Source organism: Arvicola amphibius, chromosome 9 (assembly GCF_903992535.2).
Source record: "Arvicola amphibius chromosome 9, mArvAmp1.2, whole genome shotgun sequence".
In the NCBI taxonomy this organism is placed as follows: domain Eukaryota; kingdom Metazoa; phylum Chordata; class Mammalia; order Rodentia; family Cricetidae; genus Arvicola; species Arvicola amphibius.
Genome location: NC_052055.2, coordinates 115,809,565 through 115,824,042, shown reverse-complemented (window position 1 = coordinate 115,824,042; position 14,478 = coordinate 115,809,565). Strand labels below are relative to the sequence as shown.

Here is a 14,478-nt window from a genome sequence, read left to right as displayed (position 1 = left end):
CCATTTTCTCTAATTCTAATAAGGAGTTCAAATATCTAGAAACGGGCTCCACCAGGACTATAGGATTTCAGGAGGTTAGATAAAAAGCCAGCATTCCTCAGGAACTTGTAAATCTGGTTCCCCTCTACCAAAAGGACTGGTTTCCCTTATCACTGGAAGAAGGGACAAATGGCTACCTGTGGCGCCTATTAGCAGCTGGCCTGTGGGTTCCCTTAAGTCTACTTTTTCTCCCTTCTGAACCTTACCAGATGCATCTGCCTGTTTTCTATCTACAATAAAGCCTCCCCTCCCCCGTAACCATACAACAGGTCATGTTGTCAGTTTAAGACAAAAAAGCCCTACAACAAAAATTACAAAGCACTAATAAAAGAAATTAAGAAAACGCACATACACACATAATTGGAGGGGAAAAAATACTGAACTTTTTCTTCTACCCAAAGCAATCTCTATCAAAATACCAACGACATCCTTCTAAGAATGGAGCGGGGGAAGGGGGGGGTAATCCTAAAATCAGGAGGTGATGGTGTATAACTTTAATTCCAGCACTCCAGAGGCAGAGGCAGGCGACCTCTGAGTTCGATGCCAGCCAGGAATACACAGAGAAATCCTGTTTCAAAACAAAACAAAACAAAATACTAAAATGTGTATGATACTTACAAAACACAAACAAACAAACAAAAAAAAAAAACAGCCAAGAGTCAGCCCTATCTTGAGTTAAATGTTAAAAGCTAAGGACATTGTCCTAATTCCAATCTGCACTACAAAGCTTGCAGTAATCAAAATGGCAGAGCAGACATATAGACCAATAGAGAACCTAAATTAAACTGACCACAGGGCTGAGGATTTCAGTCCTCCCACACTGGCATCCAAAGCTTTGGTAAATCACCTTGAACCGTAGTGTTTATGTGTGTGGGAAACTTGTCTGCTCCGGTTTGGCTTCAGAGTTTTGTAGACCCCAGTGTTTGCACTGCATTCATTAAGGTTGAAGGACCTCTACAATTAACTTAATTTTATCATAGGAAAAAAAAATTTTATACACTCCACATAATATTCTGGAAGTGATTTCTATAGACATTCCAATATAACCACACAGTCGCACACACACACAGCCTTAGAAACAAAAATAACTCAACCTTGATACGATTATAAATTAGTCCTGCGTAGGAGGGTAGCTCAGTGAAGCACTTACCATTGTATTAACACACAATGCCTCATAATAAAAATGAAGCACTTAGCCTGTAAAAGCTCAAATCTTTTGAGTTAACATGTGCTTTTAAAAGTGTTAAAAGTGAAAGGACCCAGCCAGAGGCCTAACAGGTCTTCTCTCTGGAGATCAGGCCTCCATTTCAGTTTCCTGAGCTTGAACAAGCAGTTCCTGAAAGAGCCACGAATGAAGGAAAATCCCCAACACCCCAACAACGAAGAGGAGGCCTGGCACGTGCAGTACCAGACGAGGTCTGAGCCACAGTCAGCAACTCAAAGACAAGAACTGGGACTTATCCAAGCCTGCTCAGAAATGGAAAACCGTAGATCTGACCAGCCCGACCAACCCTGGCCAATTAGTGCTCAATATATGATTGTCACCTGCGTGAGCCAATTCCAGACAAAATGACCTCACTGCCTTAGGACCTCCCTTGTCCAGGCTTAAAAGGAGCCTGCGAGCTCAGGACGGCCCAAGTGCTGGAATCAAGACTCTCGGTGATCGCAAACGTGAACACATGGTGGTCTTTTGTGGGACTTCTCCAGGACCCTAACACTAAGAATTAAAAACTTTTAAAAGTTGTGCAGCAAATACTTGGGATTCTGGCAAGGCTATAAATGGAGATAAGCAAAATCTTACATTCCTGTCAGGACAGGGTCCAGGAATAGAGTCGTGTGAGAATTCGGAGTGCTTGTGAGAACAGTCCCAGAAAGTAAGAGTCCTGTGGCCGTTTCTTCAAAACCGAATTGTTCTTCAGATGTCTCCATGCTCCTCCCGGGAGTAGCAGAGTCATGAGCTTCCTTCTGACTACTTGTGTTTGCTTCCTGCTGCTATTCAACTGAACGTTTAAACCATCCTTCCTATGCCTCTATGGAAAAGCATGCTTATGCCACAGATGGGCTGTCCTTGTGACTCTACACTACTCTCGTGATGTTCTTAATCCTCAGAGGATCAAATTGTCGGGGGCTCTGAATAAAGCTGGCTATTGCTTGAGACTTGAATCCACATTATCAGCTCCATCCTCCCATCCTTCTAGAGCGTGACAAATCCTGTCTTCACTAAAACAGAGACTAAAGCTTTGAAGACGGCGCAGGCGCAGAAAAAGCATGATCCCCAAGTAAGCAACTAAACACGACAAAAAGTCAACTACCTGGGGACTAAGGCAAACTGCAGGTCGCCGCTTGGGAAAGCAAACCAGAAGCATAAGACTGTGGCATCATATTTAAAATGTGGGTATCTTGAGGTTTTGAAGCACAGGCTAATTAAGTAGCCCCGGCTGGCCTAGAACTCACAAACCTGCCCCAGCCTCCAGAGTGCTATTACAGGCAAGCCTCAACACACCTGACTGAAGGTTTGTAAAATTAAAGCTGTGAACAGAGCCAAGCAAAATCTTGTGTCAGTGTGGTTGTTGCTCATTTTGCTTTGTTTTGTTGCTTCATTTGATTGTTTAGACAGGGTCCTACTTGGAGCCCCGGCTGGTCTGGAGTTCAGAGCTCCATCAACCCCTGCCTCCCAAGAGCTGGGATTAACCCTGAAAAACCTGGGTTAGTAAAGAGGAAGAAGAAGAAGAAAAAAAAACCACATGACTGTTACAAACTATCCAATAAAATCCAATCATATGATCTTAAAAGATTCTAAAATGGAAACTGAACTTCTTTAAGCAATGTAGTCATGAACCCTAGACAGCAAGTCTCATTAAAACCAAGAACCGGGCCGGGCGGTGGTGGCGCACGCCTTTAATCCCAGCACTCGGGAGGCAGAGGCAGGCGGATCTCTGTGAGTTCGAGACCAGCCTGGTCTACAAGAGCTAGCTCCAGGACAGGCTCAAAAACTGCAGAGAAACCCTGTCTCGAAAACCAAAAAAAAAAAAAAAAAAAAAAAAAAAAAACAAAAAAAAAACAAGAACGGGTCAGCGAGATGAGATGGCTCAGCAGGCAAACGTCTACCGGTCCGAGTCCAATTGCTGGACCCCAGAGTAGGAGAACCCACCCCAAAAAGTTGTCCTCTGAACTCTTACATGTGTAGTGACATATACGCTCATAGCCCTCCACACAAATCATAAACACAACAACAATAAACATCCTTAAATTCAGTAAGCCCATTAACTCTACTGAACATGTCATTTCGAAGTTCTAACCATTGAGACTATAAACACAGCTGAGGAAGACACAAAAAGTCAAAGCGAAAATACACAGTATTCAAAGCTAAAAAGACAATAAAGCAAAAGGTTTTCACAAAAATGCTTTATTTCTCTAGTTGCTATTTCTTATAAATAACTTTGGCAACATTAACAAAATAATAACTTTTATTTGAAAAAGAAGCAACAGACTTCACAGAGTAACAAAATAGTAATCTCGACAGCGCGTGTAAACAAATCAAAGTGGCATTGCTTTAAAAATAGATGAGCTCCCCGTGTAACACAGAAAGCTTCAACACTCGGCTCACTATGCTTCTTTGTGTTATAGGCACGGGAATGGACTTAAGCTATAGCTCACTTCGAAGACAGAACCAAAGCTCTTGCTAATGATTTATTCCTGAAGTTCTGTGACTAGGAAACTTGGCTAGATTGCAGAGGGAAGAGAGGTGCAGCAAGAGGTAAGTTGCCTTCAAAAAGAAGGGATAAACAGGACTTCAAAAGGGGGGGGGGAGTTCTAGTCCTCTAAAAATCTTGACAAGCTCAATAAACCACGTGTGAGGTAGCAAGCCATGCAGGCCTGGGGAGAGCACTGAGGAAGCCTGTGCAGTCTTTGCATCGGGAAGAAACGGGAATCTGGGGAACAAGGCCAATACAATAGGTCAGAATAGTGCAGCAGCGGGGGAGACTGGGAAGGGGCAGCAGACGGGAGACAGGTAGGCTCTGGGGCTGGCTCCGGGCCACAGCCCTGGGGCCTCCTTTAGCAGTAAACAACAATCCATACTCCTTAGGAGCACTGAAGTGAAACAGCATAGGACAGCCAAGGTGCTGGCCACACTAAGCACTCGCTAAAAACAGGTCTGAGGTGGTTTTTATTTTCTACCGCAGACAGCACACAAGTCTGCAGATTCATTCAAGCACAGTAGGACAAACAACCCTTTCCACACCTCAAGGAAAGGGACAGGGAAAACTTAGTGTGCCTTGGCCCAAGAAAACTCGTTCAAAGGGCCTATCAAAATAGTCAAGATGCAGACCACAATCAATCCATGGGTCAAGCACAAGCAAATAAAGACACCAAAAGATACGAGCAACCGCTCATCTTCCTCAGTCTTAACAGGGATGCCGGGGCCCGGTGATGGCCTCTTCCCAGTTCACCATGAAATCTAAGGAAACTTCACTAGACTGAGGAGGGAAAGGAACTAGGGGCATCTAAGGTACCCATCCTCACTGCCCCTTTCTTCTTTTTGGCTCTAAGGGGCAGGGTCTTGCTGTGTAGTTAGTTTGGCCAGGAACTTGCTGACCCTTCTGCCCCAGGCTCCCAAGAGCAGGTGCCACCAGTGTGTGCTACCACACCCAGCAAGATAAGGTACTTCTAAAGAAAAAGGGGGGCCTTGGGAGAGTTTTCCAGACCCACGTGTATCACCAGCATGCAACCAGACTCCTTGGCTGACGAAAAGCAGCATCTGGGCACCTGGGCTAGACATGGAGGAACAGCAGGCAGCTACGGACCAGGCTCGAGGAGACAGCCCTGGGAACTTCTACAAACAGCTAACACTACTGATGCTGTAGAGGACCAGTCCTCGGAGGGTGCCCTACTTGTTCCTCCTCGTGACCAGCTGAGTCTAAGATACATTAGATGGGAGAAAGCAAGTCTTCGTTTAGGATGTTATCTTGCACACGCAAGTGCTTCAAGTAAGAACCAAGCAGTATTAGCGTGATCAACTGGGAAATTACACATACAACAAAGGGAATGCACGTCATTATAATCACTCAAATATGAGGCAAGATACAAACTGGGGCTAGGGATCTATTCAGTGGCAGAGCCCTTGCCGGGTACACGTAAGGCCCTGGGTTTAATCCCTAGCACCAAGTGGGGGCAAAAAAGCACCACATCACCACACTCAAGCTTCACATGGTCAATAACCATAAGCCACACATACACTGAAAACCGAGGTGAAAAGGCTCCACCGTGGCGGGAATCCTGGTCACCCTGGGTTATTTTCTTTGTGCTATGTCCAGTATCACTGGGCAAGTCCCTACTACAGTTGAGAACTAAACTTTGCTTCAGTCCAGGTCATAAACTGGACAGATGCCATTTTTCCAAACCTTTTAAATTAAAACTAAGGTTCAATACATTTCAAACAACAAAGGCCAAGGCTTCTTTCCCCGGGAAGAAGACAATGCACTTACTTCACTGCTCTGGTCAGCTCATTCTTCAAATGCAGCTAACCAGACGGGAGAAGAGAGGGCATGAATCTCACTACCCTAAAGTATCAAGCGACAGGAAGACTGTGGACACAGATTCCCCATTCTTGCTACTTCAGGTGGCACTAAGGATACACAGCTGTGTTTTTAATGTTCATAGGGACCTTTTACAAAACGTGGGCATTTTACAATGGCCCGGCCTCCTTGGATCTTCTCTTCGGTAAAGACATTCAGGCAATACTTTATCTTTGGCTCCAAGACTGGAATGAACGTATGCCCATCCACTTACCCATGCTAAACCTCTCCCTCCTGCAAGCATTAACTACTTATATATAGAGAGAGATCTTCAAGGAGAGGTGGGGCCGTGTGAGCCCCAAACTCCAAACATTTAGGTAGAAGAGCTCTCAAGCTTAGGAGTTACATAAAATACTAACGAATAGGTTTAGCTTCTGTTTCCCATTCATGAGGATACAGGCATAAGCACCTTCCTTGTGTTGAGCCAAACAATCTTAAAGCAGATGTATTTTAAATACCACCCACTGTTCATTCAGTAAATACTATAGGTCAGAGAATGGGGTGATAGAGAACTTGCTTATAATTTGGGAGGCCCTGGATCCAGCCCCAGCACTAAAACAGAAAATAAACCCTCACAAAATAAAAACAAACGAACAAACAAAAACCCTGCATCATCACAACTTTAAAAAAAAAAGTTCACTTATGAGTAACAAATGTATAGCTGGACTCTCATCTCGAGGAAGGGCTCTAAACAACAAATGTATAGCTGGACTCTCATCTTAGAAAGGGCTCTGGGCTCTGACTTAGGTCAGTGGGGCCTTTCTGAAGGTCTGCCTTGAGACGTGGGGGAAGACGGTTCCCAGTCAGTTGTGCTCACAGTGATTGATGCTACTTTCACAGATTCTGACCGCACAGGCTCCACGGACACCTGAATGACAACCTTGGTATCAGGAGGCAGCCCTTCTAGCTGCTGAGGCTTCCTAAACGTCTGGTGACACCGCGTCTTATGCTCCATTTTCTCCTTAAAGGTTAAAAACTGCAGCCGACACTTGGAACACTGGTGACCACTCCTTTCCCAGTGGCCCCTGTAGTGACACATGTACGGCGTGGCAGTTTTGAAGATCTTAAGACAAAACGGACACAGTAGGTTCTTAGTGTTGACATGGCACTTCCTAAAATGCGTGTCTACGTCGGCAAAGGCGGACGACCTGTAGTCACAGATCTGGCACACATAGGGCATCTCCCCGGGCTTATGATTGTCCTTCATGTGCTGTAACAGAACGTGATCTGTCTCAAACGACAGGTCACAGATTCTGCAGACCGTAGTGGGGTCGGGGGCGGTGTGCACACGGTCAACGTGACACTCCAGCTGGAAGGGGGATGGGAACTGGCGGTGGCAGTGCTGGCAGGTAGTGTGGGTCTCCCAGTCGTCGTTCCCTTGCCTCTCCAGTTCCAAGTGATGTTTGGCATGATTCATAAACTTGACGTTTTTTAGCGCTTTCGAGCACTCGGGGCATTTGAAGGTCGTGTGAGTCTTCTGCTCTGGCTTCCCATCTCCTCTATGCTGTCCGTAATAAAAGTCACTAAGTAACAAGGTCAAACTTCCCTTCCTGGGATCCAAGGTCTCTAGACCGGCTAGACTTGAAAAGCCCACTCCTGCCGGTCCTTTCTCCTGGCGAGGGTGTATGTTAGAGGGACTGATGCGGAGGACTGGAAGGAGGGCTCCGCCATTCACAATGTGGTTAACAGATCTGGGAACATCTCTGGAGCATGGACTCGGCTGGGGACTCAGGGTATGGAAAGTACCTGAAGGAGATGATGCTGGTGAATGGTCTTCTTCAATTTCAATAATTTCAGGCCTCTGCGGATTTATGACATTGACTTCAGAAGAATGGCACTTTGATACATAAGAACTCTCATTTAAAGCTCCTGCTGAAAGTGCTGCCCTTACTGAACGAGGCTTCGAGCTGGAGACTATAACCAAAGGGGAACCCTCTGAGGAGCTTTCAGGCACGATCTGTGGTGAATTACTTCTACAATCAGGTTCGGACAATGGGTCAATAATAATAGGACTATCTGTTGACCTTGACTTAGCCGGAGACTCCGGCAAGACGATCACTGTGTCCGAGCTGGGGGCTGCAGGACCTGAGGACTGCTGTCTTGGAGGAGTAGCTGTTGTCAGGCAATTTCGTTTTCTTTTCAACCGTGAACCTGGGGTGACCCTGTTCAAAATGTTCGAATTAGCAGGTTTTGAACTTGAACTTGTTCCAACAAAGATCAGTTCTGGGTCGTCACGCCCATGCTCAACCCTACTACAAAGATCAGCTCGGCGTCCTCGTCGTGGGCTTGACTGGGCTCCTCGCCACACAGCACGTATGGCTGCTCCATTTCTAATGTTTCGGTTCCTGACGGGTATGGGCACAAGTCTCAGTGCCTCCTCTATCCACACTGCCACCTGAGAACAAACACATCACAACTCAGTAAGCACAGAAGGACTTATCCCTCATGAAAGACCCTGAGGTGGCTATAAACGTTAAGGATGCTCATTCAGTGACATTAGCATTCTGCCCCCCAGGCCCATCCCAGCCAGTCACACTAGCCACTTTCTAGGACTTCACACACTCCTACCGTACCCTTAAGACCCCTGCAACACATTAACAGTGAACTGGAGCTACCCCAGTCCCTCCAGTCAGTCATGAACACTGAGTATCTCAAGAACTAACCTCTCACGCCTACTGGCCTTGAAATGAACCACCCTCAGACAAGAGCAAAAGCAGAACACACTCCCTATGCCACAAAAAAGACTCTGGAGACTGAACTCAGGCTGTCACACTTGGCACCAGTGTGCACCTGCAGCTGCTGAACCATCTCACCAGGCCCAGCATAACCTTACCTAGAAAAATTAAACTAACGTCTAATATATATCTCGCATGACATTTTAATTTGAATATTAGTATCTAACTTGGAACGTACCATTTGTTACTATAAAAACCTTGAAAGTCAACTAAAAATATGTTCTGTTAAGCATAATAAAAATTACCTGCCCTTTTTCTCATTACTCTATTTACATGTTTTATTTCCCCAATGCTGGTAAAATACCTGTAAAGCACTAAGAAAACGGTGGCGACAGGAAACTCAGTCTGGTGTGTGCTGCACAGCATGGTTCACAGCTAAAATTTAAGACCAAGGAAACACACACACACACACACACACACACGCTTCCTGCCATAACAATATGGACTGAACCTCTGAACTATAAGCCACCCCCAATTAAATGTTTCCTTTATTAAGAGTTGCCATGGTTACAGTGTCTCTTCACAGCCATTGAAATCCTAAGAAAAAAGCAAACAAAAATCTAAACCAGAATGACCACATTCTTTCGGGTAGAACAAGTATCAGAAGGTAATTTGAGAAGTGATATGGCTATCAGGCTTATGTAGGCCAAAAAAATTTATTATATTGAGGGTTTTCACAAAGCCCTTTTACACGATTCCTGAATTCTAGTTTAGATGATATGAGTCTATTACAGAAGAGATCCTAATGACTCCACCAGATAAATCTTCAGAACTAATAAGCACTTTTAGCTAAGGGGCAGGATACAAGATTAATTTAAAAAAAAAAAAATCAATATGCCTCCTATATACCAATGACAAACACACTGAGAAAGAAACCAAGAAAACAATTCCACTCAAAATCACCTCCAAACGAACCAAGAACCTTGGAATAAACCTAATCAAGACGTGCATGAACTCTAGAGAACTCAACAATGGACATTTTAAAACACTGAAGAAAGAAATTGAGGAAGACATTAGAAAATAGATGGATCACTCATGATCAGGATCAGAAAAGTCAGTGTCATGAAAATGCCCATCCTACCAAAAGCCATCTACAGATTCAATGCAATCCCCATCAAAAACCCCTGAAATTCTTCAAAGACACACACACAAAAAAAATAATCTTAAGTATCATAAGACCCAGAGAGACAAAGTAACCCTGAGCAAAAACAATACTTATAGAGGTATCAACATCCCTTATTTCAAATTATACTACAAAGCCACAGTGATAAGAATAGCACGAGACTGACACAAAAACAGGTATCAATCAATGGAATAAAACAGAGGACACAGACACGAGATCATACAACTTCAACCACCTGATCTTTGACAAACACTGGAGAAAAGACAGCATCTTCAATATGCAGTACTGAGAGAACAGGATATTTATATGTAGAAGAATAAAACAGATCCCTCTCTTGTACCATGAACAATAAATTCCAAGTGGGTCAAGGACTAACACAAGATCTGAAACTACTAGATGAAAATGTGGAGTTCATTTCAAGACATAAATGTAGGTCCCAACTTTCTGGATACAGCATGTTTATGTCTGAACACCTGATTTCAGCTTGTAAGTCAGTTTTATGTCCTCTTTAGGAGTTAACAACTGCAGGTATCCAGGATACCTTCCCTTCACAGCTACAGGTATAGACTGGCTCCCGGCAGGCAGGATATCTTTCTCTTCAGAGCACTTCAAGTGAGGGCACCTACCTACCAGGCCTGAACCAGTCCTCAGGCAAGTCCCAGCCCATCCAAGAAATGTAGGTAATAACTTTCTGACTAAGACTCAAATCACATGCAAAATAAGAGCAATAATTGACAAATGAGATCTCATGGAACTAAAAGGCCTCTGCACAGCAAAAGAACTTGCCAATTGAGTGAATGGGAGAAAATCTCTGCTAGCTATCCATTCGACTGGATTATTATCTAAACTACATAAAGAACTCGAGAAACTAAACATCAACAACACAATCAAATACTAGACTATGGAACTGAACAGAAAGTTCACAAAAAAAAATACAAATGGCTAATAAACCATTTTTTTTTAGTTCACCATCATTGCTAATCAGAGAAATAGAAATTAAAACTACTTTGAGATCCCATTTCACCCCAGTCATAAGACGACAAACGACAGCAAACACTGGCAAGAATGTCGGGTAGAGGAACGTTTATCCACTGTTGGGGGGACTGTTAATTGGTGCAGCCATTATGGAGATCAGCACAAAGGTTTCCCGAAAAGCTAAAAACAGAACTTCCACAACGTCCTGGTTAATTCCAATCATCGACACAACCAAGAGACTCCTGGGAAGAGGGGGTCGCAAGTGAGGGATTGGCAAGATCAGACTCACCTGCTAACAGCACTGTGGCTGGTGCTATTCTCGGGCAGGTGCTCCTGGGTGGCGGAGAAAGCTAACTGGCTAAGTGTAAGCCGGGAGTGCCACGAGATACCATTCCCCCTGGTTTCTACTTCAGTTCCTCCTTGAGTCCCCTCCCCCAATGACGGGCTGTAACCTGAAGTGGAAGGTAAAGTGTCTGCCCAGGTACCGCATCTCACTACAGAGACACCTGCAGTCCCTGTTCACTGCCTCTCTATCCCCAAAAGCTAGGAAATGGACCTGTCTAGACATTAACCGACCCATGAATGAATAACGCAACTGTGGTATACATCGATGGGATTTTATTCAGCTGCAAATACACACAAAATGATGAAATTTTCAGGAAAATGGATAGAACTGAAAAATAAACTGAGTGGGGTAACCCAGGCCCAGACGGACAACCAGCACTGGTTTCTCTCCTTTATGGATCCTAGCTTTGAACTTTTAGTTGTGTGGGAATTTGAAGCCATCAGGAGGCTATGAAGATCACGGGAGGGGGGGTAGGGGAGGACAGAAGGCTTTACCCAGAGGCTGGGGGTAGGGGACAGCAGAACTGTTATAAATCTAGAGAGGGGGGTACCAAGAGCTAAAGCTATCAAGAAAACGGTAGAGTGGAAGATGTGGCGGGATGTTCATTACAACTAAGGACACATGGAAAAGCCTTGTGGAAACATACTGTTCTGTAAGCTAACTTAAATACATTAGTTTAGTGGGTCGGAGAGATGGCTCAGAGGTTGAGAGCACCGGCTGTTCTTCCAGAGGTCCGGAGTTCAATTCTCAGCAGCCACATGGTGGCTCACAGCCATCTAGAGTGAGATCTGGGGCCCTCTTCTCACCTGCAGGCATACATGCAGGCAGAACACTCTATACATAATAAATAAACCTTTAAATACACACACACACACACACACACACACACACACACACACGTTTACTTTAAGTTTAAACAGAGACACCTTACAACATGGGTGAGCAATACTTCCTCTAAAAAACATGGGTTATTGTTGATTGAGTTTTCTGTCCTGCCCGGTTCCCACAGTCGTCAAGTCCCAAAGAAATCATACAGAGGTCTACATTAGTTATAAACTGATTGGCCCATTAGCTCAGCCTTCTTATTAACTCTTATATCTTATATTAGCCCATTATTCTGTCTATGCTAGCCACGTGGCTCAGTACCTTATTCAGCGAGGCAGTCAGATCTTACTTCTGTGACTGAGTCAGGACTGCATAAAGTTTCCCTCTTCCCAGAATTCTCATTGCTCCATCTCTACTTCCTGTCTGGTTGTCCCACCTATACTTCCTGCCTGCTACTGGCCAATCAGCGTTTATTTAAAATATAATTGACAGAATACAGACCATTGTCCCACACCACTTCTTCCTCTTTTTTAAAAACAAACCAAAAAAAAAAAAAAAAAATCAAGAACTCTGGATCTAATATCCTTTGTTTAGCTTTTCTCCCTGACCATTAGGCATAACAACTTGTAATCAACATTCTAAACAGAGGATAGTTGGGTGTGGTAGCACACACCTTTAATCCCAACACTTGGGAGGCAGAGGTAGACGGACTTCTGCAAATTCAAGGTGTGGCGGCACATGCCTTTAATCCCAATGCTTAAGAGGCAAACAGATCTCTGTGAATTCAAGGTGTGGTGGCACTGCCTGTAATCCCAGCACTTGGGAGGCAGAAGCAGGTGGCGGATCTCTGAGTTCAAGGACAGCCTGGTCAACAGAGGGAGTTCCAGGACAGCCAAAGATACAGAGAAACCCTGTCTCTAAAAACCAAGGAAAGGGAAAAAGACAAGAAAAAACCATAGGTTATTAAATGAAAATTCTTAGTCCTGGGTATAGCCACATCCCTGTGTTACTGATATAGGAAGCTCCAGGGGCTCTCCAGCAACACAGGCCACTGCCATTGCTCAACTGTTTGCCATAACTAGATGGTAAGACCTACTGCTGAAAGCACCCCACAGTTTGGTAGCAGGGATACACAAAAATCAAGGTGGAACTACCTAGAACCCTCCTCCCTGATGGCTAGCCTTCAGCGCTGGAAGGGGCTATACAGGCCACAGGAGAAGTCATTCCTAGACTTGTCTCGTGGGGGACGCTGCATGCTACAGACTAACTTGACAGAGGAGATGTGCCTACTGGTTCACTGGTACAATGGTATGTTACAAGCAGGCATGCCATTAGATTTGAGGTCTATCCCACCACAAGATATATTCATTCTGGAATTGTCAACTTGGTCAAAAGCCCATGGTTGGGGAGACAGGTCCTAGGAGACAAAACCTCCTAGTGCTACATCTTCCAATACTGGCTTTATACTTATAGATAAATGCAATTCAGCGTTGGTTTTAAGGTCTTCTTCCTACAGTGGGTTAAGTCAACACAAAGACATACAACTGCAACCTTCAAAACTAAGTCAAACAAATCTTAAGTTGCTTTGTCAGGGTATTTTGTCATGGCAACAACAAAAAACTAATACAACAACCCAATTTAAAAAATGGGCAAAATGGGGCTGGAGAGATGGCTCAGTGTTTAAGAGAACTGGCTGTTCTTCCAGAGAACTGAGTTCAATTCCCAGAACCCACATGGCGGCTCCCACTGTCTACTAACTCCAATTCCAGAGGATCCAACACCTTCACACAGATATAAATTTTTTTAAATTTATATAATTTAATTGGGCAAAAGATTTAATAGACATTTGATATTGTACAAATGATGATGTACAAAAAGTCAAGAAGTATATGGAACTATTTCCAACATCACAATCATCAGAGAAATGAAAATTAAAATTATTAGATATCACCTCAGCTATTACAGATATTACAGATATCGATTAGGACAGCTATTACAAATTTTAAAGACAGAAAGTAACTGTTTTCAAGGACATGAATAAATTGGATACAGCTGCAATGGAAAAAGGCATGGAAGTTCAAGAAAAAAAGTGTTTAAAGAACTATCATATGGGGGCTAGAGAGATGATTCAGTGGTTAAGAGCACTGGCTGCTCTTTCAGACAGACCCAGGTTCAATCCCCAGCATCCCACATGGCAGCTCACAACTGTAGTAACTCCAGTTGCACGAAATTTGACATGCTCACACAGACCCATGCCAGTCAATACCACCAACATACACAAAATAAAAAAATAATAAATTTACAAAAAAGAAACATTCAGCAGGCTAACAGCTAGGTATACATTCAGAAGAAAGAAATATCTTAAAGAGATAGCAACACACTTTTTCTACATCTCTTGAGATGATGATCACTTCACTTAAAATGGCTCCAGAATAATCTACCTTCCCTGAAGTCTATACAATGTACCAACAGATGACTTCCTGACAATACAGACTGTACCTTCAAGATTAAAGTCTGAGCAAAGTAGACTAGGGGAACATACTACAGCAAAATAACAGCCTACACCATCCTAAATGGAGAAAAGTGAAGTAATCCTCTGAAGTCAGGATTAAGACAGAGATGATAACTACTTCCTATCCTTCTCATCTATCTCTTTTGTTTGTTTGTTTGTATGTTTTGTTCCGTTGATTCCTTTGAGTATAGTTTCTTGCGTATATCTTCTTGGAAGAGAATAAAAGCACACTACCTTGATTGCCTTAGTTTTGGAAAGGGAAAGAGTTACAAATGCCTAAAACAGGGACTTGAACCCTAAACCCTCAGATTAAAGTCTGATGCTCTACCAATTGAGCTATCCAGGCC

General features: G+C 43.8%; 1 protein-coding gene across 1 annotated transcript; it reads right to left on the bottom strand.

Moving 5' to 3' along the window:
• Positions 1 to 3,497: 3,497 nt before the first annotated feature.
• LOC119823784 (zinc finger protein 280B-like) lies at positions 3,498 to 12,677 on the bottom strand. The gene is made up of 2 exons (XM_042055769.1): positions 12,630 to 12,677; positions 3,498 to 8,010 (listed from the first exon to the last, which is right to left on the bottom strand). The coding sequence occupies exons 1-2, from the start codon at positions 12,675 to 12,677 to the stop codon at positions 6,364 to 6,366; spliced, it is 1,695 nt and encodes a 564-aa protein (XP_041911703.1). The 3' UTR covers positions 3,498 to 6,363.
• Positions 12,678 to 14,478: the final 1,801 nt, after the last annotated feature.

Bases quoted from the DNA above. Each gene is read 5' to 3' on its own strand.
- LOC119823784 (XM_042055769.1), bottom strand. From the start codon at position 12,677: ATGGCAGTGGCCTGTGTTGCTGGAGAGCCCCTGGAGCTTCCTATATCA. The intron at 8,011-12,629 runs GTAACACAGGGA...GTTTGTTCTCAG, and splicing joins CCCTGGAGCTTCCTATATCA to GTGGCAGTGTGGATAGAGGA.